The 27268-nt window shown below is 44.7% G+C and overlaps 2 protein-coding genes across 4 annotated transcripts in view; one reads left to right on the top strand and one right to left on the bottom strand.

Moving 5' to 3' along the window:
- LOC144891290 (uncharacterized) overlaps positions 1 to 27268 on the bottom strand; it is a 981422-nt gene that overhangs the window by 789434 nt on the left and 164720 nt on the right. The window lies entirely within an intron of this gene.
- Positions 63 to 26255, top strand: LOC137434371 (sialidase-3). 3 transcript variants are annotated; one of them, XM_068127306.2, is made up of 5 exons: positions 63 to 107; positions 15639 to 15924; positions 17630 to 18100; positions 23243 to 23501; positions 25025 to 26255. In XM_068127306.2, the coding sequence occupies exons 2-5, from the start codon at positions 15682 to 15684 to the stop codon at positions 25243 to 25245; spliced, it is 1194 nt and encodes a 397-aa protein (XP_067983407.2). In that variant the 5' UTR covers positions 63 to 107; positions 15639 to 15681; the 3' UTR covers positions 25246 to 26255. The 3 variants fall into 3 exon arrangements, with proteins under 3 accessions (XP_067983407.2, XP_067983416.2, XP_078640388.1); XM_068127315.2 differs by having other exon boundaries at positions 67 to 114; XM_078784262.1 differs by lacking the exon at positions 63 to 107 and having other exon boundaries at positions 15460 to 15924.

Here is a 27268-nt window from a genome sequence, read left to right on the forward strand (position 1 = left end):
GCGATTGGTCAATTGACTCATGACTGACGGAACTGAGCAAGAAGGCGTGTCATTGGTGCGGGTTGTCGGTGACGTAACGGAACAGGAATGCATCGAGTGACGTATCTGTATGTTGTATGTTTAAATATTATTTCATTAATGTATTTGACGATGTTTTTAAACTTGTCATTTATTTATATTCGTGGTATTATGTGTGACTCGTTCATTGCTTAATGCCGTGAGACAGTCGTTTATAGTTATTTGTAAACATACGGAATCGCATTTTGTATTATGGAGGGTTCAGGGCTCACAGGATGAGGGTTCAGGGCTCACAGGATGTCCCACTCGTCTCTTAGCTCTCTAACCTGGGTTCGAATCCCGACCGAGCTATAAACTGCCATCCTGATGTTTCACAAGCAAGGTGATTCATCACAGCGTGTGTCGTCCCTCGGATGTTCGTTACACCGGCATCGGTTGGTGCATGTTATAAAGATCCCACGGTATACCTTCAACGAAGAGTAGGCGAGCTATCGCCGACATCATGGACAGATTCCAAATTCCTGCCCTAACCGGCAGGGGGCACCGCATCAGCGGCACAGCCACACCCTCAGCCAATGATGCGACCCCGCAGCCTCCTGCTGCAAATCGAAGAAGAAGAAGAAGAGGGTAGGATTGATCCCAGGCTTGCTGGACGGAGCAACGAGGACAGAAGACTTGTACATTCGAAAGGAGGCGATCATGAGGGTTCAGGGGGGGGGGATCAGGGGGTGCGCACCCCCTCCCCCCCCCCCCCCCCTTCGATCCAGGATGAGGGTGCAGGCGGTGCGAATCTGCTAAACTGTTGGACCAGGGAAGAACACATGGAACTGCAGAAACTTCCAAGAACGCACGAAATGCCGTTTCTGACGATCAATTATTTAAAATTTCCTGGGGGAAGACCCCCAGATCCACCCTTTATCCCCCCCCCCCCCCCCCCCAGCGCTGTAGTTTCATGCACCCCCCCCCCCCCCCCCCCCCCCATCTTAAAATTCCTGGATCCGCCCTTGGGGATCTCATTGCGATGTTTAACATAATGAAGGGTGTGGACAAAATTAGTGCAGAATAGTTCTTCAGCAGACCCAGGAAGATGAGGGCAGTAAAAAGACTAGATGGTATTATTCATCAAATACTTACCCTGTGCAATCAACTTGGTACGAGCCAACCCTTCTGTTTTTAAAGTTTTTTGTTTTTTTTCGTTTATCCAATATGGCTGCCAGACCACGTGACCGATTACATCATAAATTTACATTCTCCAATATAATTGTTGCGTAGATCATGCTCGAGAAATTTCAAACTGATCAGACTAAGCGTTGTACTTGTCAAATTATGACGTCATAATTAAGGTACCGATAACATCATCATTAACATATCTGATTTTCCAAGGGGAGCACTTGACAACGAGCCATGTTTAAATTTTTTCCATGAGCGGTTTTGGAGATATAGAGGTGCAACGTTTTTCGGTTTTTCCAAGATGGCTGCTTGAAGGAGCAGCATACCACGTACCACGTGACCTAAAACATCATAATTTTCATTTTAAAATTATAGCCGGCGAAGCCGGTGTTGTGAATGAACGCGTACGTATTATGTTGAAAAGCCAGATTTTGCTGGATCCCTTGAGAATTTCGAAGCTTTGACGCACCAAATCGCTCAATGGAGGCCGCCATCTTGCGGATGCGGAAGTATGCATAACAAATTGAAAAAAGTTCAATAGGAGTTTGTTTCACCCGTCTTTTTTTGATTCACAATCTTATGCACCTCTAATTTGTAATTAAAATACTTTAAGACCAACCTCGGCCCACACGGGCCTGGTTATCTTCAACGAAAATCGTCACCAAACACCGGAACCAATGAGATTCGAGCATTTTATAAAAGTATTTCAAAAACCAAATCACTTCATGGAGGCCGCCATATTCCGGATGCGGAAGTATGCATAAAAAAATTGCGAAAAAGTTCAATTGGAGTTTGTTTCACCCGTCTTTGTTTGATTCACAATCTTATGCACCTCTAATTTGTAATTAAAATACTTTAAGACCAACCTCGGCCCGCATGGGCCTGGTTATCTTCAACGAAAATCGTCACCAAACACCGGAACCAATGAGATTCGAGCATTTGAAAAAATATTTTAAAAACCAAATCACTCAATGGAGGCCGCCATATTCCGTATGCGGAAGTATGCATAAAAAAATTGCGAAAAAGTTCAATAGGAGTTTGTTTCACCCGTCTTTGTTTGATTCACAATCTTATGCACCTCTAATTTGTAATTAAAATACTTTAAGACCAACCTCGTTCCCCGGGCCCACACAGGCCCTGGTTATCTTCAACGAAAATCGTCACCAATTACCGGAACCAATGAGATTCGAGCATTTGAAAAAATATTTCAAAAAAGCTTTTTACCGCGTTTCGGAGGGTGAAAACGGCGTCAAATATTCTAAAATTGACGAATAATTATTTTTTAGAAATCTCGCGGCCGTAGGGGATAGTTTTTCACGGCCGGAAATATCCGAAGTTGAGACGGAATTCACCGAATTAATCAAGGAGATTTTATAGCCGGCGAAGCCGGTGTTGTGAATGAACGCGTACGTATTATGTTGAAAAGCCAGATTTTGCTGGATCCTTTGAGAATTTCGAAGCTTTGACGCACCAAATCACTCAATGGAGGCTGCCATCTTGCGGATGCGGAAGTATGCATTAAAAAATTGCGAAAAAGTTCAATAGGAGTTTGTTTCGCCCGTCTTTGTTTGATTCACCATCTTATGCACCTCTAATTTGTAATTAAAATACTTTAAGACCAACCTCGTTCCCCGGGCCCGCACGGGCCCTGGTTATCTTCAACGAAAATCGTCACCAAACACTGGAACCAATGAGATTCGAGTATTTGAAAAAGTATTTCAAAAAAGCTTATTACGTGTTTCGGAGGCTGAAAACGGCATCAAATATTCTAAAATTGACGAAGAATTATTTTTTAGAAATCTCGCGGCCGTAGGGGATAGTTTTTCACGGCCGGAAATATCCGAAGTTGAGACGGAATTCACCGAATTAATCAAGGAGATTTTATAGCCGGCGAAGCCGGTGTTGTGAATGAACGCGTACGTATTATGTTGAAAAGCCAGATTTTGCTGGATCCTTTAAGAATTTCGAAGCTTTGACGCACCAAATCGCTCAATGGAGGCCACCATCTTGCGGATGCGGAAGTATGCATTAAAAAATTGCGAAAAAGTTCAATAGGAGATTGTTTCGCCCGTCTTTGTTTGATTCACAATCTTATGCACCTCTAATTTGTAATTAAAATACTTTAAGACCAACCTCGTTCCCCGGGCCCGCACGGGCCCTGGTTATCTTCAACGAAAATCGTCACCAAACACTGGAACCAATGAGATTCGAGTATTTGAAAAAGTATTTCAAAAAAGCTTATTACGTGTTTCGGAGGCTGAAAACGGCATCAAATATTCTAAAATTGACGAAGAATTATTTTTTAGAAATCTCGCGGCCGTAGGGGATAGTTTTTCACGGCCGGAAATATCCGAAGTTGAGACGAAATTCACCGAATTAATCAAGAAGTAAATTTTATGAATTTTAATCTCATCCAGAATGCAAATGGTGTCATTTTGATCTAGGTACGGTACCTACTACACCTACCTACTTCCAACTACCTAACCTACTGGTGCCATAGTGATGGGTAAAATAGTGGCAAGAGGCTTTGGCTTCGCCGGCTCATTGCGGCTTTGCAGTCGGGTACTAGTACAGGAGTAGGCGCTCCTATGATGAAAATTCCGTGTCAATTGGATCAACACTTGTAGAGAAAATGAATTTTTAAAATGCAGACATGTACGACATATGTACGCACAGAACCGATTGCTTAACCACGCTTTTTGCTTTGTGAGCGCAGGGGAACAAGGGACGTTCAGACAGAGAGTAGTTGATGCATGGCATGATCTCCCAAGAAAGGTACTGGCCGTGGAGGGGGTAAAAAAAACCACCGTTTAGAGGCCATTTTTACCACCGTGGAGGGGGTAGATGGGTTTAAATTGTAATTGGATAGGTACCAAAAAGCAACAGAGATAGAGGGTTACAGCGATGTTAGCGGGACTGGTAGGTAGTTTGTGTGTGGATGTGTGATCGTTTCTGGGGTTTGGGTGATAGTTTCTAGGTTTTGAGTGATATTTTTGGGGTTTGGGTGATAGTTTCTGGGGTTTGATGGAAGCATTGTCATGGAAGCCTAAGGAAACAAGGAAAGTGGGACGTCCTAGAACAACCTGGAGGAGAACAGCGGAAAAATAACGAAAAGAGATAGGATGGAGATCATGGAATGAAGCCAAGCCGATAGCCAGAAACAGGGCAGACTGGAGAGTAGCCTTATGGGTCACCTGGCCCAAAGAGGATGGAAAGATAGAAAGATAGCTCGATATATAAATTAAATATATATTTTTAAACCTTTAATACGTGAAGTGCGAATGTTGAAGCAGGTCACATTGATGAACCGCTAATGTGCGGGGGTCCACAAATGTTGGGGCCGCGAATGTTGAGATCTGACTGTACTTTCTGAAGGCACTGTAGATCTGGGGAAGGATATAATACAATTTCTGGAGTGCTGAAATTTCCCAAGAGCACAGGGAGCCCCATCATTAGGAAATGAAAGGAATATGGAACTATCCAGATTCTTCCTAGAGCCGGCCGTCCAACCAAACTGAGCAACCGGCAAGAAGGACCTTGGTCAGGGAGGTGACCAATAACCCCAATGACCACTGACAGAACTACAGAATTACTTGGCTGAGATAAGAAAACCTGCTGGAAGGATAACAGTTTCTGCAGCCCTTCACAGATCTAGGCTTTATGAGAGAGTGGCCAGATTGAAGTCACTCCTGAGAATAAGGCACATGACAGCACACCTGGAATTTGAAAAAAATGCAGGTGAAAGACTCTGAGAGCATGAGATTCTGTATTCTGATGAGAAGAAAATTGAACTCTTTGGCCTGAATGCAAAGCGATATGTCTGACGGAAACTGAGTACAGCTCATCACCCATCTAACACCATCCCTTCCCTAAAGCATGGTGGTGGCAGCATCATGCTATGGGGATGCTTTTCAGTGACAGAGACTGGAAGACTTGTAAGGATGGAGGCAACAATGAATGGAGCCAAATGCAGGCAAATCCTTGAAGATAGCCTGCTGCACAGTGCAAAATATCTTAGACTGCAGCTAAGATTTATGTTCCAACAGGACAATGACGTCAAGCATACAGCCAAAGCAACACAGAACAAGAATGTGAAAGTCCTTGAGTGACCCAGCCAAAGCCCAGATTTGAATCCCATTGAGAATCTGTGGAAAGACTTGAAGATTGCTGTTCACCGACGATCCCCATCGAACTTGACAGAGCTTGAGCAAATCTGCAAGGAAGAATTGGAGAAAACCCCCAAATCCAAATGTGCAAAGCTGATACAGACATAACCAAGAAGAGCTGAGGTTGTAATAGCTGTCAAAGGCACTTGCATGAAGTATTGACTCAGGGGGATGAATACTTATGTAAATTAGACATTTCTGTATTTCATTTTCAATAAATTCGTAAATATTTCTAAAAACATGTTTTCACTTTGTCATTATGTGGTATTTTGGGTCGATCGGTGACAAAAAATTTTAATTGAATCAATTTTAAATTCAGGCTGTAACACAACAAAATGTGAAAAAAGTAAAGGGGTGTGAATACTTTCTGAAGGCACTGTATTTGGTAAAAATGATGTCCAGTCTTTACCTCAAATTTCTCACCCTGCCTTCTAACCGAGACTATAATGTCCCAGTCTACTCCTTCAAGTTCTTCCTCAAGCTCTAATAAATCGGTCATCTCTGAGAATAACTCAACATTGTATATGGCAACTTTTAGATTCAAGTGATAACCTGTATGAACCCGGGAATCTTAGCACCCACTGTTCCTTGCCTGGTCGGGCCGCCATCTTGGGCCAGAGCTTCGGAACTGCTGGGACTGGGGGTCATTATCTTTCTGGCGTACTCATCGTGCTAACTTAGGCCTACCCCTCCATGCTGGCCTTGTGTGGGTTGGAAGGGAGATTTTCTATTTCAGAGGTCCATCTCCAAGACTACCTGCCTTAACTGGCCTGGGAACTTAGTGTGTCCTCAAGGAGCAATCACTGCTGAGTTTACTGGATGGCTGATGGCTCTGAAGTGATTGGGTGGGGTGAGTTGTTTGGTGGTTGGGTGGAGTGAGTTGTTTGGTGGTTGGGTGGGGTGAGTTGTTTGGTGGTTGGGTGGTGTGAGTTGTTTGGTGGTTAGGTGGGGTGAGTTGTTTGGTGGTTGGGTGGAGTGAGTTGTTTGGTGGTTGGGTGGGGTGAGTTGTTTGGTGGTTGGGTGGTGTGAGTTGTTTGGTGGTTGGGTGGGGTGAGTTGTTTGGTGGTTGGGTGGGGTGAGTTGTTTGGTGGTTGGGTGGGGTGAGTTGTTTGGTGGTTGGGTGGGCTGAGTTGTTTGGTGGTTGGGTGGGGTGAGTTGTTTGGTGGTTGGGTGGGCTGAGTTGTTTGGTGGTTGGGTGAAGTGAGTTGTTTGGTGGTTGTGTGGGGTGAGTTGTTTGGTGGTTGGATGGGGTGAGTTGTTCGGTGGTTGGGTGGGGTGAGTTGTTTGGTGGTTGAGTGTACTGAGTTGTTTGGTGGTTAGGTGGGGTGAGTTGTTTGGTGGTTGAGTGTACTGAGTTGTTCGGTGGTTTGGTGGGGTGAGTTGTTTGGTGGTTGAGTGTACTGAGTTGTTTGGTGGTTAGGTGGGGTGAGTTGTTTGGTGGTTGGGTGGGGTGAGTTGTTTGCTGGTTGGGTGGGGTGAGTTGTTTGGTGGTTGGGTGGGGTGAGTTGTTTGGTGGTTGAGTGGAGTGAGTTGTTTGGTGGTTGGGTGGGGTGAGTTGTTTGGTGGTTGGGTGGTGTGAGTTGTTTGGTGGTTGGGTGGGGTGAGTTGTTTGGTGGTTGGGTGGAGTGAGTTGTTTGGTGGTTGGGTGGGGTGAGTTGTTTGGTGGTTGGGTGGTGTGAGTTGTTTGGTGGTTGGGTGGGGTGAGTTGTTTGGTGGTTGGGTGGGGTGAGTTGTTTGGTGGTTGGGTGGGGTGAGTTGTTTGGTGGTTGGGTGGGCTGAGTTGTTTGGTGGTTGGGTGGGGTGAGTTGTTTGGTGGTTGGGTGGGCTGAGTTGTTTGGTGGTTGGGTGAAGTGAGTTGTTTGGTGGTTGTGTGGGGTGAGTTGTTTGGTGGTTGGATGGGGTGAGTTGTTCGGTGGTTGGGTGGGGTGAGTTGTTTGGTGGTTGAGTGTACTGAGTTGTTTGGTGGTTAGGTGGGGTGAGTTGTTTGGTGGTTGAGTGTACTGAGTTGTTCGGTGGTTTGGTGGGGTGAGTTGTTTGGTGGTTGAGTGTACTGAGTTGTTTGGTGGTTAGGTGGGGTGAGTTGTTTGGTGGTTGGGTGGGGTGAGTTGTTTGCTGGTTGGGTGGGGTGAGTTGTTTGGTGGTTGGGTGGGGTGAGTTGTTTGGTGGTTGAGTGTACTGAGTTGTTTGGTGGTTAGGTGGGGTGAGTTGTTTGGTGGTTGGGTGGGGTGAGTTGTTTGGTGGTTGGGTGGGGTGAGTTGTTTGGTGGTTGGGTGGGGTGAGTTGTTTGGTGGTTGGGTGGGGTGAGTTGTTTGCTGGTTGGGTGGGGTGAGTTGTTTGCTGGTTGGGTGGGGTGAGTTGTTTGGTGATTGGGTGGGGTGAGTTGTTTGGTGGTTGGGTGGGGTGAGTTGTTTGGTGGTTGAGTTGGTTGAGTTGTTTGTTGGTTGGGTGGGGTGAGTTGTTTGGTGGTTGGGTGGGGTGAGTTGTTTGGTGGTTGGGTGGGGTGAGTTGTTTGGTGGTTGGGTGGGGTGAGTTGTTTGGTGGTTGACTTGGGTGAGTTGTTTGGTGGTTGGGTGGGGTGAGTTGTTTGGTGGTTGGGTAGGGTGAGTTGTTTGGTGGTTGGGTGGGGTGAGTTGTTTGGTGGTTGAGTAGGGTGAGTTGTTTGGTGGTTGGGTGGGGTGAGCTGTTTGGTGGTTGAGTAGGGTGAGTTGTTTGGTGGTTGGGTGGGGTGAGTTGTTTGGTGGTTGGGTGGGGTGAGTTGTTTGGTGGTTGGGTAGGGTGAGTTGTTTGGTGGTTGGGTGGGGTGAGTTGTCTGGTGGTTGGGTGGGGTGAGTTGTTTGGTGGTTGGGTGGGGTGAGTTGTTTGGTGGTTGGGTGGGGTGAGTTGTTTGGTGGTTGGGTGGGGTGAGTTGTTTGGTGGTTGGGTGGGGTGAGCTGTTTGGTGGTTGAGTAGGGTGAGTTGTTTGGTGGTTGGGTGGGGTGAGTTGTTTGGTGGTTGGGTGGGGTGAGTTGTTTGGTGGTTGGGTAGGGTGAGTTGTTTGGTGGTTGGGTGGGGTGAATTGTCTGGTGGTTGGGTGGGGTGAGTTGTTTGGTGGTTGGGTGGGGTGAGTTGTTTGGTGGTTGGGTGGGGTGAGTTGTTTGGTGGTTGGGTGGGGTGAGTTGTTTGGTGGTTGGGTGGGGTGAGTTGTTTGGTGGTTGGGTGGGGTGAGTTGTTTGGTGATTGGGTGGGGTGAGTTGTTTGGTGGTTGGGTGGGGTGAGTTGTTTGGTGGTTGAGTTGGGTGAGTTGTTTGTTGGTTGGGTGGGGTGAGTTGTTTGGTGGTTGGGTGGGGTGAGTTGTTTGGTGGTTGGGTGGGGTGAGTTGTTTGGTGGTTGGGTGGGGTGAATTGTTTGGTGGTTGACTTGGGTGAGTTGTTTGGTGGTTGGGTGGGGTGAGTTGTTTGGTGGTTGGGTAGGGTGAGTTGTTTGGTGGTTGGGTAGGGTGAGTTGTTTGGTGGTTGAGTAGGGTGAGTTGTTTGGTGGTTGGGTGGGGTGAGCTGTTTGGTGGTTGAGTAGGGTGAGTTGTTTGGTGGTTGGGTGGGGTGAGTTGTTTGGTGGTTGGGTGGGGTGAGTTGTTTGGTGGTTGGGTAGGGTGAGTTGTTTGGTGGTTGGGTGGGGTGAGTTGTCTGGTGGTTGGGTGGGGTGAGTTGTTTGGTGGTTGGGTGGGGTGAGTTGTTTGGTGGTTGGGTGGGGTGAGTTGTTTGGTGGTTGGGTGGGGTGAGTTGTTTGGTGGTTGGGTAGGGTGAGTTGTTTGGTGGTTGGGTGGGGTGAGTTGTTTGGTGGTTGGGTGGGGTGAGTTGTTTGGTGGTTGGGTAGGGTGAGTTGTTTGGTGGTTGGGTGGGGTGAGTTGTCTGGTGGTTGGGTGGGGTGAGTTGTTTGGTGGTTGGGTGGGGTGAGTTGTTTGGTGGTTGGGTGGGGTGAGTTGTTTGGTGGTTGGGTGGGGTGAGTTGTTTGGTGGTTGGGTAGGGTGAGTTGTTTGGTGGTTGGGTGGGGTGAGTTGTCTGGTGGTTGGGTGGGGTGAGTTGTTTGGTGGTTGGGTGGGGTGAGTTGTTTGGTGGTTGGGTGGGGTGAGTTGTTTGGTGGTTGGGTGGGGTGAGTTGTTTGGTGGTTGGGTGGGGTGAGTTGTCTGGTGGTTGGGTGGGGTGAGTTGTTTGGTGGTTGGGTGGGGTGAGTTTTTTGGTGGTTGGGTGAAGTGAGTTGTTTGGTGGTTGGGTGGGGTGAGTTGTTTGGTGGTTGGGTGGGGTGAGTTGTTTGGTGGTTGGGTGGGTTGAGTTGTTTGGTGGTTGGGTGTGGTGAGTTGTTTGGTGGTTGGGTGGAGGTGAGTTGTTTGGTGGTTCGGTGGGGTGAGTTGTTTGATGGTTGGGTGGGGGTGAGTTGTTTGGTGGTTGGGTGGGGGTGAGTTGTTTGGTGGTTGGGTGGGGGTGAGTTGTTTGGTGGTTCGGTGGGGTGAGTTGTTTGGTGGTTGGGTGGGGGTGAGTTGTTTGGTGGTTGGGTGGGGGTGAGTTGTTTGGTGGTTGGGTGTCGTGAGTTGTTTGGTGGTTGGGTGGGGGTGAGTTGTTTGGTGGTTGGGTGTGGTGAGTTGTTTGGTGGTTGGGTGTGGTGAGTTGTTTGGTGGTTGGGTGTGGTGAGTTGTTTGGTGGTTGGGTGGGGTGAGTTGTTTGGTGGTTGGGTGGGGTGAGTTGTTTGGTGGTTGGGTGCGGTGAGTTGTTTGGTGGTTGAGTGTACTGAGTTTGGTGGTTAGGTGGGGTGAGTTGTTTGGTGGTTGGGTGGGGTGAGTTGTTTGGTGGTTGGGTGGGGTGAGTTGTTTGGTGGTTGGATGGGGTTAGTTTTTCGGTTTTTGGGTGGGGTGAGTTGTTTGGTGGTTGGGTGGGGTGAGTTGTTTGGTGGTTGGGTGGGGTGAGTTGTTTGGTGGTTGAGTTGGGTGAGTTGTTTAGTGGTTGGGTGGGGTGAGTTGTTTGGTGGTTGGGTAGGGTGAGTTGTTTGGTGGTTGGGTGGGGTGAGTTGTTTGGTGGTTGGGTAGGGTGAGTTGTTTGGTGGTTGGGTGGGGTGAGTTGTTTGGTGGTTGGGTAGGGTGAGTTGTTTGGTGGTTGGGTGGGGTGAGTTGTTTGGTGGTTGACTTGGGTGAGTTGTTTGGTGGTTGGGTGGGGTGAGTTGTTTGGTGGTTGGGTAGGGTGAGTTGTTTGGTGGTTGGGTGGGGTGAGTTGTTTGGTGGTTGAGTAGGGTGAGTTGTTTGGTGGTTGGGTGGGGTGAGCTGTTTGGTGGTTGAGTAGGGTGAGTTGTTTGGTGGTTGGGTGGGGTGAGTTGTTTGGTGGTTGGGTGGGGTGAGTTGTTTGGTGGTTGGGTAGGGTGAGTTGTTTGGTGGTTGGGTGGGGTGAGTTGTCTGGTGGTTGGGTGGGGTGAGTTGTTTGGTGGTTGGGTGGGGTGAGTTGTTTGGTGGTTGGGTGGGGTGAGTTGTTTGGTGGTTGGGTGGGGTGAGTTGTTTGGTGGTTGGGTAGGGTGAGTTGTTTGGTGGTTGGGTGGGGTGAGTTGTTTGGTGGTTGGGTGGGGTGAGTTGTTTGGTGGTTGGGTAGGGTGAGTTGTTTGGTGGTTGGGTGGGGTGAGTTGTCTGGTGGTTGGGTGGGGTGAGTTGTTTGGTGGTTGGGTGGGTTGAGTTGTTTGGTGGTTGGGTGGGGTGAGTTGTTTGGTGGTTGGGTGGGGTGAGTTGTTTGGTGGTTGGGTAGGGTGAGTTGTTTGGTGGTTGGGTGGGGTGAGTTGTCTGGTGGTTGGGTGGGGTGAGTTGTTTGGTGGTTGGGTGGGGTGAGTTGTTTGGTGGTTGGGTGGGGTGAGTTGTTTGGTGGTTGGGTGGGGTGAGTTGTTTGGTGGTTGGGTGGGGTGAGTTGTCTGGTGGTTGGATGGGGTGAGTTGTTTGGTGGTTGGGTGGGGTGAGTTTTTTGGTGGTTGGGTGAAGTGAGTTGTTTGGTGGTTGGGTGGGGTGAGTTGTTTGGTGGTTGGGTGGGGTGAGTTGTTTGGTGGTTGGGTGGGTTGAGTTGTTTGGTGGTTGGGTGTGGTGAGTTGTTTGGTGGTTGGGTGGAGGTGAGTTGTTTGGTGGTTCGGTGGGGTGAGTTGTTTGGTGGTTGGGTGGGGGTGAGTTGTTTGGTGGTTGGGTGGGGGTGAGTTGTTTGGTGGTTGGGTGGGGGTGAGTTGTTTGGTGGTTCGGTGGGGTGAGTTGTTTGGTGGTTGGGTGGGGGTGAGTTGTTTGGTGGTTGGGTGGGGGTGAGTTGTTTGGTGGTTGGGTGTCGTGAGTTGTTTGGTGGTTGGGTGGGGGTGAGTTGTTTGGTGGTTGGGTGTGGTGAGTTGTTTGGTGGTTGGGTGTGGTGAGTTGTTTGGTGGTTGGGTGGGGTGAGTTGTTTGGTGGTTGGGTGGGGTGAGTTGTTTGGTGGTTGGGTGCGGTGAGTTGTTTGGTGGTTGAGTGTACTGAGTTTGGTGGTTAGGTGGGGTGAGTTGTTTGGTGGTTGGGTGGGGTGAGTTGTTTGGTGGTTGGGTGGGGTGAGTTGTTTGGTGGTTGGATGGGGTGAGTTTTTCGGTTTTTGGGTGGGGTGAGTTGTTTGGTGGTTGGGTGGGGTGAGTTGTTTGGTGGTTGGGTGGGGTGAGTTGTTTGGTGGTTGAGTTGGGTGAGTTGTTTAGTGGTTGGGTGGGGTGAGTTGTTTGGTGGTTGGGTAGGGTGAGTTGTTTGGTGGTTGGGTGGGGTGAGTTGTTTGGTGGTTGGGTAGGGTGAGTTGTTTGGTGGTTGGGTGGGGTGAGTTGTTTGGTGGTTGGGTAGGGTGAGTTGTTTGGTGGTTGGGTGGGGTGAGTTGTTTGGTGGTTGAGTTGGGTGAGTTGTTTGGTGGTTGGGTAGGGTGAGTTGTTTGCTGGTTGGGTGGGGTGAGTTGTTTGGTGGTTGGGTGGGGTGAGTTGTTTGGTGGTTGGGTGGGGTGAGTTGTTTGGTGGTTGGGTGGTGTGAGTTGTTTGGTGGTTGGGTGGGGTGAGTTGTTTGGTGGTTGGGTGGAGTGAGTTGTTTGGTGGTTGGGTGTAATGAGTTGTTTGGTGGTTGGGTGTAATGAGTTGTTTGGTGGTTGGGTGGGGTGAGTTGTTTGGTGGTTGGGTGGGGTGAGTTGTTTGGTGGTTGGGTGGGGTGAGTTGTTTGGTGGTTGGGTGGGGTGAGTTGTTTGGTGGTTGGGTGGGGTGAGTTGTTTGGTGGTTGGGTGGGGTGAGTTGTTTGGTGGTTCGGTGGGGTGAGTTGTTTGGTGGTTCGGTGGGGTGAGTTGTTTGGTGGTTGGGTGTGGTGAGTTGTTTGGTGGTTGGGTGGGGGTGAGTTGTTTGGTGGTTGGGTGGGGTGAGTTGTTTGGTGGTTGGGTGGGGTGAGTTGTTTGGTGGTTGGGTGGGGTGAGTTGTTTGGTGGTTGGGTGAAGTGAGTTGTTTGGTGGTTGGGTGGGGTGAGTTGTTTGGTGGTTGGGTGGGGTGAGTTGTTTGGTGGTTCGGTGGGGTGAGTTGTTTGGTGGTTGGGTGGGGTGAGTTGTTTGGTGGTTGGGTGGGGTGAGTTGTTTGGTGGTTGGGTGAAGTGAGTTGTTTGGTGGTTGGGTGGGGTGAGTTGTTTGGTGGTTGGGTGGGGTGAGTTGTTTGGTGGTTCGGTGGGGTGAGTTGTTTGGTGGTTGGGTGTGGTGAGTTGTTTGGTGGTTGGGTGGGGGTGAGTTGTTTGGTGGTTGGGTGGGGTGAGTTGTTTGGTGGTTGGGTGGGGTGAGTTGTTTGGTGGTTGGGTGGGGTGAGTTGTTTGGTGGTTGGGTGAAGTGAGTTGTTTGGTGGTTGGGTGTGGTGAGTTGTTTGGTGGTTGGGTGGGGGTGAGTTGTTTGGTGGTTGGGTGGGGTGAGTTGTTTGGTGGTTGGGTGGGGTGAGTTGTTTGGTGGTTGGGTGTGGTGAGTTGTTTGGTGGTTGGGTGGGGTGAGTTGTTTGGTGGTTGGGTGTGGTGAGTTGTTTGGTGGTTGGGTGGGGTGAGTTGTTTGGTGGTTGGGTGTGGTGAGTTGCTCAGTGGTTGAAGTAGCTTGGTGGTGGAGTAGGTGAAGCCCTCTTGTTTTGCCCTCACTATTATGGGTTTCAATCCCATGGCTGCTCAGCAGACATTTACGCACAATGATGGAATAAAGACCTTTGCAGGATTGGTTCTCAGCTTCAAAAACATTTACAACTTGTCATGAACGCCTAATGCTCTGTCAATATTATGGGTGTCCAGCAACACCACCCGCAGCAGTTGCAATTATAGTGTAAAAATCCTTCATCCGATGTATTATTTAATATTGCTACAATTTGAATGCTCGACAACTTCCAGATTATATTTGATGGATTTGCAGACTCACCATGGCAGTTTGTACATTGATGTGACTGAGGCTCATTCATGGCTTAGCAAAGCTACTTCAACAAAAATGTGCAAAAGCATATACTTGTTGCTGTTGATTGAGGATTCATTTTGATGATAAATTTTCTCATTTTTATGACCATCTTTTATATTTAAAGCCTTTGTTAAACGCAAAATTGCTCTTAGTGACTAATCTCTTGTCTTTATGTCTCTTAGGTGACGAAGTCAATCCCGAAAGCACACACCAAACAATAACAATATGTTGATTGAGGATTCATTTTGTTATTGTTTATTTATTGTTTGTTATTTATTGTTTTTATTTATTTATTATTTATTGTTTATTTATTATTTATTATTTCTTTATTATCTATTATTTATTATTATTTATTTATTATTTTTATTATTATTTATTTATTTAATTTCTTATTTATTTATTTATTTATTATTTATTATTTATTATTTATTTATTATTTATTTAGTATTATTTATTTATTATTTATTGTTTGTTATTGTTTTGCTGTTGATTGAGGATTCATTTTGATGATAAATTTTCTCATTTTTGTGACCATCTTTTATATTTAAAGCCTTTGTTAAACGCAAAATTGCTCTTAGTGACTAATCTCTTGTCTTTATGTCTCTTAGGTGACGAAGTCAATCCCGAAAGCACACACCAAACAATAACAATATGTTGATTGAGGATTCATTTTGTTATTGTTTATTTATTGTTTGTTATTTATTGTTTTTATTTATTATTTATTAATTATTTATTGTTTATTTATTATTTATTATTTATTTATTATCTATTATTTATTATTATTTATTTATTATTTTTATTATTATTTATTTATTTAATTTATTATTATTTATTTATTATTTATTATTTATTTATTATTTAGTATTATTTATTTATTATTTATTGTTTGTTATTGTTTTGCTGTTGATTGAGGATTCATTTTGATGATAAATTTTTCATTTTTGTGACCATCTTTTATATTTAAAGCCTTTGTTAAACGCAAAATTGCTCTTAGTGACTAATCTCTTGTCTTTATGTCTCTTAGGTGACGAAGTCAATCCCGAAAGCACACACCAAACAATAACAATATGTTGATTGAGGATTCATTTTGTTATTGTTTATTTATTGTTTGTTATTTATTGTTTTTATTTATTATTTATTAATTATTTATTGTTTATTTATTATTTATTATTTATTTATTATCTATTATTTATTATTATTTATTTATTATTTTTATTATTATTTATTTATTTAATTTATTATTATTTATTTATTATTTATTATTTATTTATTATTTAGTATTATTTATTTATTATTTATTGTTTGTTATTGTTTTGCTGTTGATTGAGGATTCATTTTGATGATAAATTTTTCATTTTTGTGACCATCTTTTATATTTAAAGCCTTTGTTAAACGCAAAATTGCTCTTAGTGACTAATCTCTTGTCTTTATGTCTCTTAGGTGACGAAGTCAATCCCGAAAGCACACACCAAACAATAACAATATGTTGATTGAGGATTCATTTTGTTATTGTTTATTTATTGTTTGTTATTTATTGTTTTTATTTATTTATTATTTATTGTTTATTTATTATTTATTATTTCTTTATTATCTATTATTTATTATTATTTATTTATTATTTTTATTATTATTTATTTATTTAATTTCTTATTTATTTATTTATTTATTATTTATTAATTATTTATTTAGTATTATTTATTTATTATTTATTGTTTGTTATTGTTTTGCTGTTGATTGAGGATTCATTTTGATGATAAATTTTCTCATTTTTGTGACCATCTTTTATATTTAAAGCCTTTGTTAAACGCAAAATTGCTCTTAGTGACTAATCTCTTATCTTTATGTCTCTTAGGTGACGAAGTCAATCCCGAAAGCACACACCAAACAATAACACAATGACTTCAGCTGAGACCATGGCCCAAAACCAAAATCTTTCCTGCACTTCAGTTTTGTTCAAACAACCAGGTGCTGCTACAGGTGTGACCTATCGAATCCCAGCTCTCTTGGTTCTTCCACCCACTCCAGATAAACAGCAGTGGATACTCGCATTTGCCGAACGGCGCTTTACACCAAGTGACACCAAAGCAGACGCGCTGGCTCTACGCAGGGGCTGCAAGGATAGCAATGGAGAGATACAGGTTGAACACCCATCTGACTTCCCTTTATCCACTCTTCATGCATCCTTCACTCTTAGCTTTTCATCACTGCCTTTTCTGTTTGCTTGTACTGTATTTGTGTGAGCCCTTCTACAACATGCAATATCAGATCAAACTGGTTGCATACCCATCATCACAGTACACCTCTGTTGACAATGCAAGTTCTACCAATAGGATCGTCCTTTGGTTGAAACAGAATTATTAATTTAATAGTAAAAGTCCATCAAAAAAGACGGGTTGGAACAGTTTATTTTGCGTATACAGCCGCGTGCCAAAGTCTGAAGCCTCGGCCCAGTGTCACGTGTGCGTGTATCTTCTTTATTTATGAGACATCCTACGAATGTAAAGGAACACTCATTTTACTCTGCGTGCGTTGCACATCATGTGCAGTGAATTTCGCCCCCTGCGCCTTTTATTTATTGTTATTTTTTAAAAACACTTCTGTACACCGCCCTTGAGGCTCGTTTTGCAAGCCACCGTCTACAATTCCAATAGAAGAGATATAATTACTCTTTTATGGAAAATGTTTTTCGAGTTTGTTTTATCCACAAAACAGATCATAGTGAACACACATTTTGTAAAAAGATTGGTCTTTAAAACCGACACTTATGAAGGGGGACAGACATCTGTACAAACACACAAACTGACATTGTGTTGTATGTGGTAGATTTTTATACCATGCAGATTTTCTTGGTTTCTTGTATTACAATAATTTTCTTGAATTAAAATAACTATAAACACTTGCTCTCTATGGGAGTGGTTTTGAGGACAACGTTAAGTTGGAGATGGCCATCCCAACTTTGTAGTTGTAGTGTCTCCATGCCATCCCAAGTAGTGTTTCAATACACACCCCGAGTACAACCACCAAGTTTGAACGCATTTCGTTCCTCAAACAAACAAACAGACTTATATGTTTTAACGCATTTCTCCCACATCTATTATTATGACTGTAGTTTTCATTATACAATAACAGAGAATTGGCATATTTCAGTATTATTTGAACAACTTCCGGGAGATTGATTTGTGTTTTAGCAAAAACATCCGGTTTTCAAGATATTTTGTCCAGCGGTGCAGGAGTGCATTAGCAGGTATGATAATTCACCGACTTCTTGTAACAATTCCCCACATTAACATGAAAGTAAAAATCTAAGTTGGAGGTGGCCATCATAACTTGGTAGAACATTCCTATGCAGACGCAGAGCACAACCACCACTTTTTAACTTGTTTCGTCCAGTGCTTTAGGAGTATTTGAAATGCAGAGCACATATGTAAATTTACCATTTCGTTTCGATTCCAAGGTTTTCATACATGGATACGATTATAATACCGTATTGTAAACTGTTGGAACTTGTAATACACTCTCCCAACCAGGAGAGGCGCTACACGATACACATTTCCAAAGGGATTGTAATACACTCTCCCAACCAGGAGAGGCGCTACACGATACACATTTCCAAAGAGAATTTGTGTCATCCTCCCGCTACCGAACCCCGGCTACAACTGATTTCTTTAAGCCCAAACCCTTCCCGGGTACACTCAAAGTAGAACCAACAAATTTCAGCTCATTCCATGCAGCAGTTTAGGAGTGTATATAAGTCAAACACACACACTGAATTATATACCGTATCATATGATTCAGCAAGGTTATTTTCATCATGATTACAGTTTGTTACCCATGTACTGGCAGTGGCATGCAGAAGAGGTTCTGAGCAATCTTTGTCTGGCCGATCATCGCTCGATGAACCCAACTCCACTTTACAACACATCCTCGAACACAGCCATCCTTTTCTTTATCGCAATTCGTAAGGGAGTCTCGGAGCAGGAACAGATTTTGAAATCCCGATGCGCAGCACGCCTCTGCTTCACCACAAGTCATGACGCTGGAAAGACCTGGGAACCTGTGCAAGACCTCACAGACACCGTGCTTAGAGACCACATTGGAACATTTGCAACTTTCGCACTGGGGCCGGGTCATGGAGTACAACTCCAATGTGGGCGGCTTGTTGTCCCAGGATACGCCTACCGCTGCGATGCTGGAGTTGGTTGTTTCGGACTTCATCACAAACCCAAAAGCCGGGCCTTCCTTTTGTACAGCCGCAATGGTGGCGAGTGGCATGTGGGCAATGCCTTGCCAGGGCCATGGAGCAACGAGTGTCAGGTTTGCAAATTCATTGATTTTCATTGAATTCTTTCATTTTTAGCATAATTTGATTTGCTTGTTTTTCCCAGTTTTTTGGACGGTTATAGTGATAGCTATTGAGTGTTCATGGACCATTGCCCACCAAAAGAAGATTCTGTGTTGCACTCTCTGTCTGCCTACTCAAAGTACTACTCTGGGTCATAAGCATCGAATAATATCATTGATTCATGATGACCATGAAAAAAAATCACACCAAATTGTTATTTGCCATTACAAAAAACAAACAACAGGCATTTTAAGGCCATTTTCCCTGCAAGAGCGGGGGTTAGCCTTGCGGTCCCCATGACAATGTTCTCCATTTTGCCATATTTTCTGCATCTCTCCTTGTTAACCCCCTTGACCGCATTTCTTCTTCGACCATCTTTAGCCAAGTCTTTCTCGGTCTTCCCCGTCCTCTACTTCCTTCTACATTCATTTCCATCACTCTTCTCAACCAGTCACTTTCATCCTTCCTCAACACATGACCAAACCATCTCAAACTGTTTCGCTTCACAGCATCCATCACAGGCTCTATTCCCATCATCTTTCGCAATTCATCATTTGGCTTCCTCTCTCTCAACGATACTCCGCACATCCACCAAACCATTCGCATTTCCACCCTTTCCAGCCTTCGTTGCTGCTCTACGTTCATTACCCATGTCTTGCTCCCATAAATCATAACACTTCTCACACATGCAGCATACACCTTTCCCTTCAGCTTCAACGACACTCCCCTCCTCATCAGCACACCACTCAGTTCCAGAAACTTCTTCCATGCACATCTCACTCTAGCAACCGTTGCCGAGTCTGATCCACCTTCTCCATTCAGCATGTCTCCTAGGTAACAAAATGTTTTCACACCTTCCAGCTTCACGCCGTCTCCAACATCCAACTCAACATTTCCTCCATCTGCAGCTCCCTCTGTGCACACCTTACACTTGAAATGTAAAATAATATAATTGTAAATGTAAAATAATATATTGTAAATGTAAAATAATATATTGTAAATGTAAAATAATATATTGTAAATGTAAAATAATATATTGTAAATGTAAAATAATATATTGTAAATGTAAAATAATATATTGTAAATGTAAAATAATATATTGTATTAACGTAGCGGCAGTTTTCTGTCCGTCACGCTACATCATTACGTCTACGATGTGTACGACGGCATACGACGGTTGACTCCACCGACCACCATTTTAATTTATATGCCGTTCAGGCCACGACGTCGAAGCAGTCAAACGTGTTATATATCACAATCTGCATGTTCTACCTTTACGTTTTGCATCCAGTGTGAAACACAAACAAACCGATTGTTAAAATGACCATCAAATATCTAAAGCATCAGTGTTACGTCTCTTCCAACAATACAGTATGTATAGGCCTTAGGCTTCATGCCTTAATGCCTCACTTTCAGGCTGCTTCGGACAAATTAAGCCAAGGTTTCTTAATACCGTAGTATCGTTTTAATAATAATAATAACGTTGACAGTAATAATATAGTAAATATAACCGTAACGCTTTAATCCCAATGTCGTGACTGCAAACTGAATGGATTGAAGCGGTGTATGGTTCATAAATCAATGACAAGCGATGTACGGTACTGATAACCGCGGGAGTAAGAAATTAGCCCAGGTTTCTTAATACAGTAGTATCGTTTTCGTAATAATAATAACGTAACGTTAATCTATATATTCGCCTGGAACGCTAATTAGCAAGGTTTGTTTTTGTGAGATGCATAAAACAACACGTTTGTTTCCTGATTGTGGCTTTCATTCACCATCATTGACACTTTAATATTGCAATTTATCATTTATTTTCCCTTCAACGTCTGATCTCTGGGAACATAAAACAATTTCATGACATTCTTTTTTGGTAAAAAGTATGCGGATGACTAAAATTAACGCAGTAAACATAAACCTCTGGGAGCATGCAAGGCAGTGCTTTGTTGCCTATACACTGCCCAAACAAAGGGAGGATTGTTCCACCAGTCCCTGCTAGTATATTGTAAATGTGTAATAATATATTGTAAATGTGTAATAATATATTGTAAATGTGTAATAATATATTGTAAATGTGTAATAATATCTATCTATAATTCCAGTAATCTCTGTGTGTGTGTGTGTTTGTCTGTGTGTTTGTCTGTGTGTCTGTGACCGCTGTTTCTCGACAACCACGGGTCCGATATACTTGAAACTTGCCAGGTATATTGCTGGGGACCTGAGGATGTGCCTTTTCAAGGTTTCATATTAATCGGAGAAGTAGTTACCGAGCTATGGCGATTTCTTTACCAAACTCCGCAAGCCGTTCGCTTTGGACCAAACCATTTCATGTAAATAGAGGGGGGGGGGGGGGGGGATTGTCACCGTACTCGCAAGCCGTTCGCTTTGGACCAAACCATTTCATGTAAATAGAGGGGGGGGATTGTCACCGTACTCGCAAGCCGTTCGCTTTGGCTTTGCGAATGGACCAAACCATTTCATGTAAATAGAGGGGGGGGATTGTCACCGTACTCGCAAGCCGTTCGCTTTGGCTTTGCGAATGGACCAAACCATTTCATGTAAATAGAGGGGGGGGATATAATTTTCGATATATATATAGTACGGGCATGCCCTAGTATTGTAAATGTGTAATAATATATTGTAAATGTGTAATAATATATTGTAAATGTGTAATAATATATTGTAAATGTGTAATAATATATTGTAAATGTGTAATAATATATTGTAAATGCATGTATCCTGAAGGAACTGAGGAGTGTCAGAGGATTAAAAAGGCAATGAGAGCAAGTGATTAAAATACCTATTTCCTCCATTGATTCAGTTTGTATCTCACCACTATCTCAATTTCTTCCCTTTTTCTTACCCACAATCTGTCTATTCTTCCTTTCTATGCCCATCTCCTTTAAGAGCATGTTTGAAGCCTCGGCTCAGTGTCAAGCCAAGTGTTTTTAATGAATATCAGAAAAGATAATTAAGAGAAGAGATGGACAATCATGATATCAATTCCCTGGACCTCACCCAATCAGTGAACTTTCCGACCCCGATTTCTGCCAGTGGCACATCTTCCCTTCCGGACTTGGTCATGCCGAATTTTCCTTCTAATGGTCTCTGTTCTTCTTCTGCTCCAATTTGTGAGAGTCCACATTTGGCTATTTTTATAGAGCTGCCGCAGCACCACAGAATCTGGCAGTTCACTCAAGCTGATTGGCAGGGACTGCAAGCTTCCATCTCATGTCAAGATTGCTCCTTCATTTCCACCTTTCCTGATGTCTCCTGATGTTAAAACCGAGGAATACTTCTACACAAGCTTGCGTTCCCTTATGCGCAGGTTTATACCATCTTGTCTGCAGTTATCATACCTATTCTCTTATCCCTAGTCGACAGTATCTTGTGGTGAGGCAGTGGCCTTCAGACAACTAGCCTTCTCTTCTCGGAAGACAAATACAACTGAAGCCAACCTCAAATCATTACACAAAGCCTAGAACATGTGTGTGTCCACTTTGGCCATCCTCAAGACTGAACTCTCAAACGTGTCTCCTTTTTCCCAGACCTTGTGGCGCCTTGTCAAGTCTGTCTCTGGCAGATGCTCCCCCTCTATCCTTTTCCCTCACTTCAAATGGCACCATACCTGGCTGCTTGAGAGATGGCCAAATGCCTAAATTCTGTTTGTTTCCAAATCTTGTGTGCCCAACCCCTCACTCTCCATACCTATATAACCGATCCTCTCATGCACAATTGCTCCTCGATACTATATTTCTTACTTGAGAAGGTGGCGAGGTCGATTGCAAACTCTGCTTATGGCATCCAAGGCCACCTCCTTTCATGGCTCATTGACTTCCTCCATTCCCAAAGTCAGCATGTAACTCTTAATAGGATCCTCTCATCTCTCTGTCAAGGCTTGAGTTCCCCAATGTAGTGTGTTGGTACCAGTCTTGTTCCTCTTCTTTATTAATGATCTTCCTATTTCCCTCGAAAACCCTCCTTATCTCTTTGCCAATGATTCCACTCTCTGCGATATCATCTCTCATCCTTCAGTCGGGCAGGCAGCAGCCTTTCCCCTCTCTGCAGACCTTGCAAGAATCAGGAGCTAGTTCAACACTTGGAATATGCCTTTCAATCCTGACATATTCCACACACTCACCCTGTATCTCCGAAGAGACCATCTGGAAACCCTCACATCTACTTCCTAAACAAACCACTTTGGTTAAGTCACCAAAACATTTGGCCTCACCGTCGCCCATGATCTTTCTTGGGCGCAAACCACATATCTAAGTTGGCCTCCAAAGCCAGTCACCGACTGGGCATCCGTTGTCATGCAAGGTCTTGCCTTCACCAATATGAACTTTTGATAACCGATAAGGCCTTCATTCACAACTTGATGGAGTACTGCTCTTCCCTTTGGGCTGGCACTCCTGCCTCACACATTGTCCTTGATACCATGGAAAGCAAGGTGCTCCAAATCATTGGGATCTCCCACAATGAATCTGAGTGTCTTGGCCTGTTACTTTCCCATCACAAGCAGGTTGGTGGTCTCTTTGTATTGTACCACCTCCTTTTTGGTCTTGCATCTTGTGTCCTCTCTTGGCTGTCCCTCCTGGGTCTCTGCAGGTTGCACATGGTCTGCCAGTAACACTGTTTTTGTTATACTCCAAAAATCCAGGTTCACTGCTCACCTTCACTCATTTGTTCTTATTTTCTCTCACCTGTCGAACCAACTTCCGCAGTCTGTTTAGTCACATTCTTCCCTCCAGGACTTGTTCCCCACTACCTCATGACCTAAAAAGGGCATCCCCCTTCAATAATCACGATCTCTTCTCCCCTAAACGATCCAGTTTGGGAATTCCCCTCTTCCAGGTTATTGTGATTTCCCCCATATCCCTCACCTCTTTTCGTGTGTTAATTGCCAGTTGGTTTATTCCTTTTCTGTTTCATCCCTCCCTCTTCTTGCTGTGTTTCAGCTTGTTCACCCCAAGTGTCCTCCCCTTCCCCTTGATCTCACTCTACTCTGCCGTTGATGTTTTCCCTTTTACATTTGTTCCATCCCTTTCTGCTGTAGCTCTTAAACGAATCTCGACCATGGATCCAAACTTTAATCACAAAAATTACCCCAACAGGTGGCTGAAGTGAGGAATGCTGATGGGACTCTGCAGTTGGTTGTGAATGCGAAGGGACACGATGGCTTGCGTGTTGAAGCTCTTAGCACAGATGAGGGGAAGTCCTTAAGCACCGGTTGCCTTGCACCTGGTCTCCTCGGCTCTGGCAATGGCTGCCACGGCAGTTTGCTGGCCATCAATTGCTTACCTGAGGTGCTGGGTCACACTGATTGTTTAATCTACTCTCAGCCTACTCATCGCAAGAAACGTCGTGACCTTGGTGAGCTTTCAAAGGCCATAGTAACGATTACATTTGTGTATTTCAAAAACAAGCTTTATTTGAAAGAATGCAGAGGTAGGAGAGGGTAGGATCAAGGCCAGATGTAAGCCTGTAGAAAATAGAGTCCACGTACTGCCTATGGGAGAGTGACAATCCCTGGAGGGAAAAATGGGATTTAAATGTCTCGTATTAAAACGGTCTGCAGGAGCTTTTCTCCAAACCATCCAGCTCTGTTCCCAGTTCCTGACAGCGCGAGTCCCAACCCAAACTACCCTCATTTGTGGTGCCACCCTCCTGAGAGGGCGGTAATTTGGCCGTGCTCTCTGAAGTTCTGAATGAGGTAGAATCAAAAAGTTTTCCCCTGCAACCATGAATGACTCTACCTCCATCAGAAAAACCTTACACACCTTTGTTTTTTGCCAATTAATCTTCAGCCAGTGTCCTACTTCCCCCACAGTGATAGGTGAGTTTGTTTATGGTTTTGAAATATGTCATGTTTTGGCTTTGAAACTTTTTCATCATAATCATCAACATCATCGCTAGCCATGTCCCATTAGTATTGGGTAGCGGCTCATAGAGCATGTACGATTGGCCAAAGTCTTTCATGAACTGACTGAGCCTAGCTTGATTTTGTAATGTAGGTGATTATGGAAAGAATTTGGAATTTGGCGAGGGTGCCGATGATACTTTGCATTCTCTGTGTCGGATGACACCGTGAGATCTTCAACATCCACCAGCAACCAATGCTGGCAGATATGTCCCCATCTGAACGTCCCATCCAATGGATGGTGCACTCGTTGATGTGACACTTTATAGTCAGGTGAGGAATCAAACCTCGATTAGACAGCTCAATGGTGAGTGCTTTTAAAACTTTTTCAAAAGGAAAATCTGTTTGACTCTCCATTGCATTTGATCAATGAACATTTGGTCAAATGACCCAGAAAGATCTGACGGTGGAGGTTGACTCACCCACTGACGGGAGAGGTTGACTCACCCTCTGGCGGTGGAGGTTGACCCACCCACTGACGGTGGAGGTGGACACACCCACTGATGGTGGAGGTTGACTCACCCACTGACGGTGGAGGTTGACCCACCCACTGACGGTGGAGGTGGACACACCCACTGATGGTGGAGGTTGACTCACCCACTGACGGGAGAGGTTGACTCACCCACTGACGGTGGAGGTTGACTCACCCTCTGACGGTGGAGGTTGACCCACCCACTGACGGTGGAGGTGGACACACCCTCTGACGGTGGAGGCTGACACACCCTCTGACGGTGGAGGTTGACTCACCCACTGACGGTGGAGGTTGACACACCCACTGATGGTGGAGGCTGACACACCCTCTGATGGTGGAGGTTGACTCACCCACTGACGGTGGAGGTTGACACACCCACTGACGGTGGAGGTTGATATGATACCGATCTTCCAACAGAACAGATCAACTCGTTTAACCATCCATACAATGTTCACCAGCTATTGACACCTCAAAACTCACCAAACTCTATACTCACTGTTTCAGGTTTGTACGTCAACAAGAAGCCTGGAGACCCTACAGCCTGGAGTAAGCCGTACATTCTGCACTTCGGTCCAGCAGGTTACTCGGACCTTGCTTGCTTATCCGGTCCTGATCTGAGTCTTGCTTGTCTTTTTGAACGTGGGGAAAAGGATTACTGTGAAGAGATCTTTTTCGCAACCATTCCATTACGGAAACTCTTCGACGAGCTACCAAGCAATATTTGATTCCTGGCCGAGAAACCAACTTCAAATGTGTTTTTTGATGCCTTATTATTATGGCTTCCCTCCTATAGAAAGGAGAGATGAGATCCTTTTTTAAATTTATGCCCCCATTCTAATTATCAGGGGTAATAGTCTCTTTTAAAACTACTGTATATGCATTTGTATATCAGCCTTGATTATGTGGCCACCTGCCTTATGTGGCCAAAATACTCCATTCAAGCTTGCACAGGGCAGTATTTTGTGATGTTTATTTAGCTTGATTGTGTAGCTATAGCCGCTCAGCAATTTTTTTTTTTTTTTTTTGTATACTGAATCGAGGCTCGTGAAAGAGCTAACATTTATTTCACAAACAAATCAACCAGACAAACAAAATATACAAAAAGAGGGAGCGGAAGACAAGATGGGGAGAGAAGGGGAAGCACACAAACACAACATTTGAGAGCAGGGAGAAGTGTGGGAGGGAGAGGGCTTGGGGGCAGGAGGCGTGGGAAGGGGAGGGGGGGGGGGGAGGAGAGGTATAAAACACAAGGGGACCGAAATTAGTGGGGGTAGAAAAGATCAAGGTTTTGGATGGGGGAGGATAAGAGATGGTGGTGAACAGCTGTTTTAAAGACCTGGAGGGTGGAGTGGGATTGAAGAGAGTGAGGGAGTTTGTTCCAGAGGCGGGAGAAAAGAGGAATGAAGGAGTGAAGGTGAGCAGAAATAGTCTGCATTCACCAATATCTTACTATAATTCACCAAATGTCCGTCTGTTCCCAGGTACCGCAAAAACGGCTGAACCGATCGCAACGAAATTTTGTGTGGGTATTCCTGGGACCCCCTGGAGTAAAATAGGCTATGTTGTTTTTCCAATTTTCCCAAACACAATGGAATAACATTTACCGATATGAACAGTGATGTGGCTTTTATTGAAATACTACAAATACTGTTTAGATTTTGATGATTTGCGTGTGATATGATTTAACGGATGTTTATATAAATCGTTTAAAATAAAAAAAGCCTTCAATTTCTGATATTTTGCCTTTTCATTTGGGCCTCCCAATTGAAGCCCCGCCCATAGGGCGGGTACCGTTGCTAGTCTATATAATATAACCTTTGTTCGTCCGTCCATGTGTAACATTCCATTCCACCCATTGGTTGGACAGCTAGCCTGACTTCACCCACAATTTCAACCTGAAAAAGGCCTCATAATGGTGCAATGTAAAGCCAAAGGGTCAGAGTCACAATCATCATCCTCTTCCTATAGGTTTTCCCTTTAATGTAAAACAACCAAAGCGACTGTTAAAAGGATCATCAAATATTGAAAGGTTGGAGTCGATAGGCCTCATGGGCCTTATGAAGGCCACAATAAGTATGTAGGCCTCCTGCTTCAGTCCTTATAGGCTTCAGGCTGCTGGTGTCAGCCTATGGGCCAGTGCAATTGGAAACTATCTGAGCTATATAACCACGATGTATTATATATGTACATTGGCAGTGGGCATGTCTTTGCTTCAAACCCGGGTTGTTTTTTTATTTTCAGAGCGATCAAAGCAGTGGTCTTAAGCTCCTCTTCCTCAGGCTGCATGTCGTCAAAGCCTTCCCTTCCCACCTGTCATGCCAACCCGGCAAATGTCCACCTCACTTCTGTGGTGTTGAGAAAGCCTCTAAAGTTGACTGCCTGTGACCATATATTATGCCAGCGAGCATTGATGGTGGAGGCCTTGACCTCGTCCAGAGTCCTTGGTGGCGCTGATACAGTGCGCATTGTCGAAGTCCTTCCACCATTTCCCAACGCTAAGTTTGGAGGCGAGCTCAATAACTTCCAATATGTGACGGAAGGTGCGGCAGGTGCAATACGCATTCAATGTTGACATCACACTTTGGTTGAGTGGTTTGGATCTGGGAGGTGGTGTTGGGTGGCAGGAAGATGACCCTGACATTGGAATGGGCCACCTTCAATCATCCCCTCAGTGTGGACAGCAGCGTTGTCCACCAGCAGCAGGACCTTGAAGGAGAGGATCTCGTCTGCCAGGTACCTTTGTGGAAC

This window comes from Myxine glutinosa, chromosome 1 (genome assembly GCF_964187855.1).
Source record: "Myxine glutinosa chromosome 1, kmMyxGlut1.1, whole genome shotgun sequence".
In the NCBI taxonomy this organism is placed as follows: domain Eukaryota; kingdom Metazoa; phylum Chordata; class Myxini; order Myxiniformes; family Myxinidae; genus Myxine; species Myxine glutinosa.

Coding starts and splice junctions, on each gene's coding strand:
- LOC137434371 (XM_068127306.2), top strand. CDS start 15,682: ATGACTTCAGCTGAGACCATGGCCCAAAACCAAAATCTTTCCTGCACT. Junction 15,925..17,629: donor ATAGCAATGGAGAGATACAG/GTTGAACACCCA, acceptor ATGTACTGGCAG/TGGCATGCAGAAGAGGTTCT. Junction 23,502..25,024: donor CAAGAAACGTCGTGACCTTG/GTGAGCTTTCAA, acceptor TCACTGTTTCAG/GTTTGTACGTCAACAAGAAG.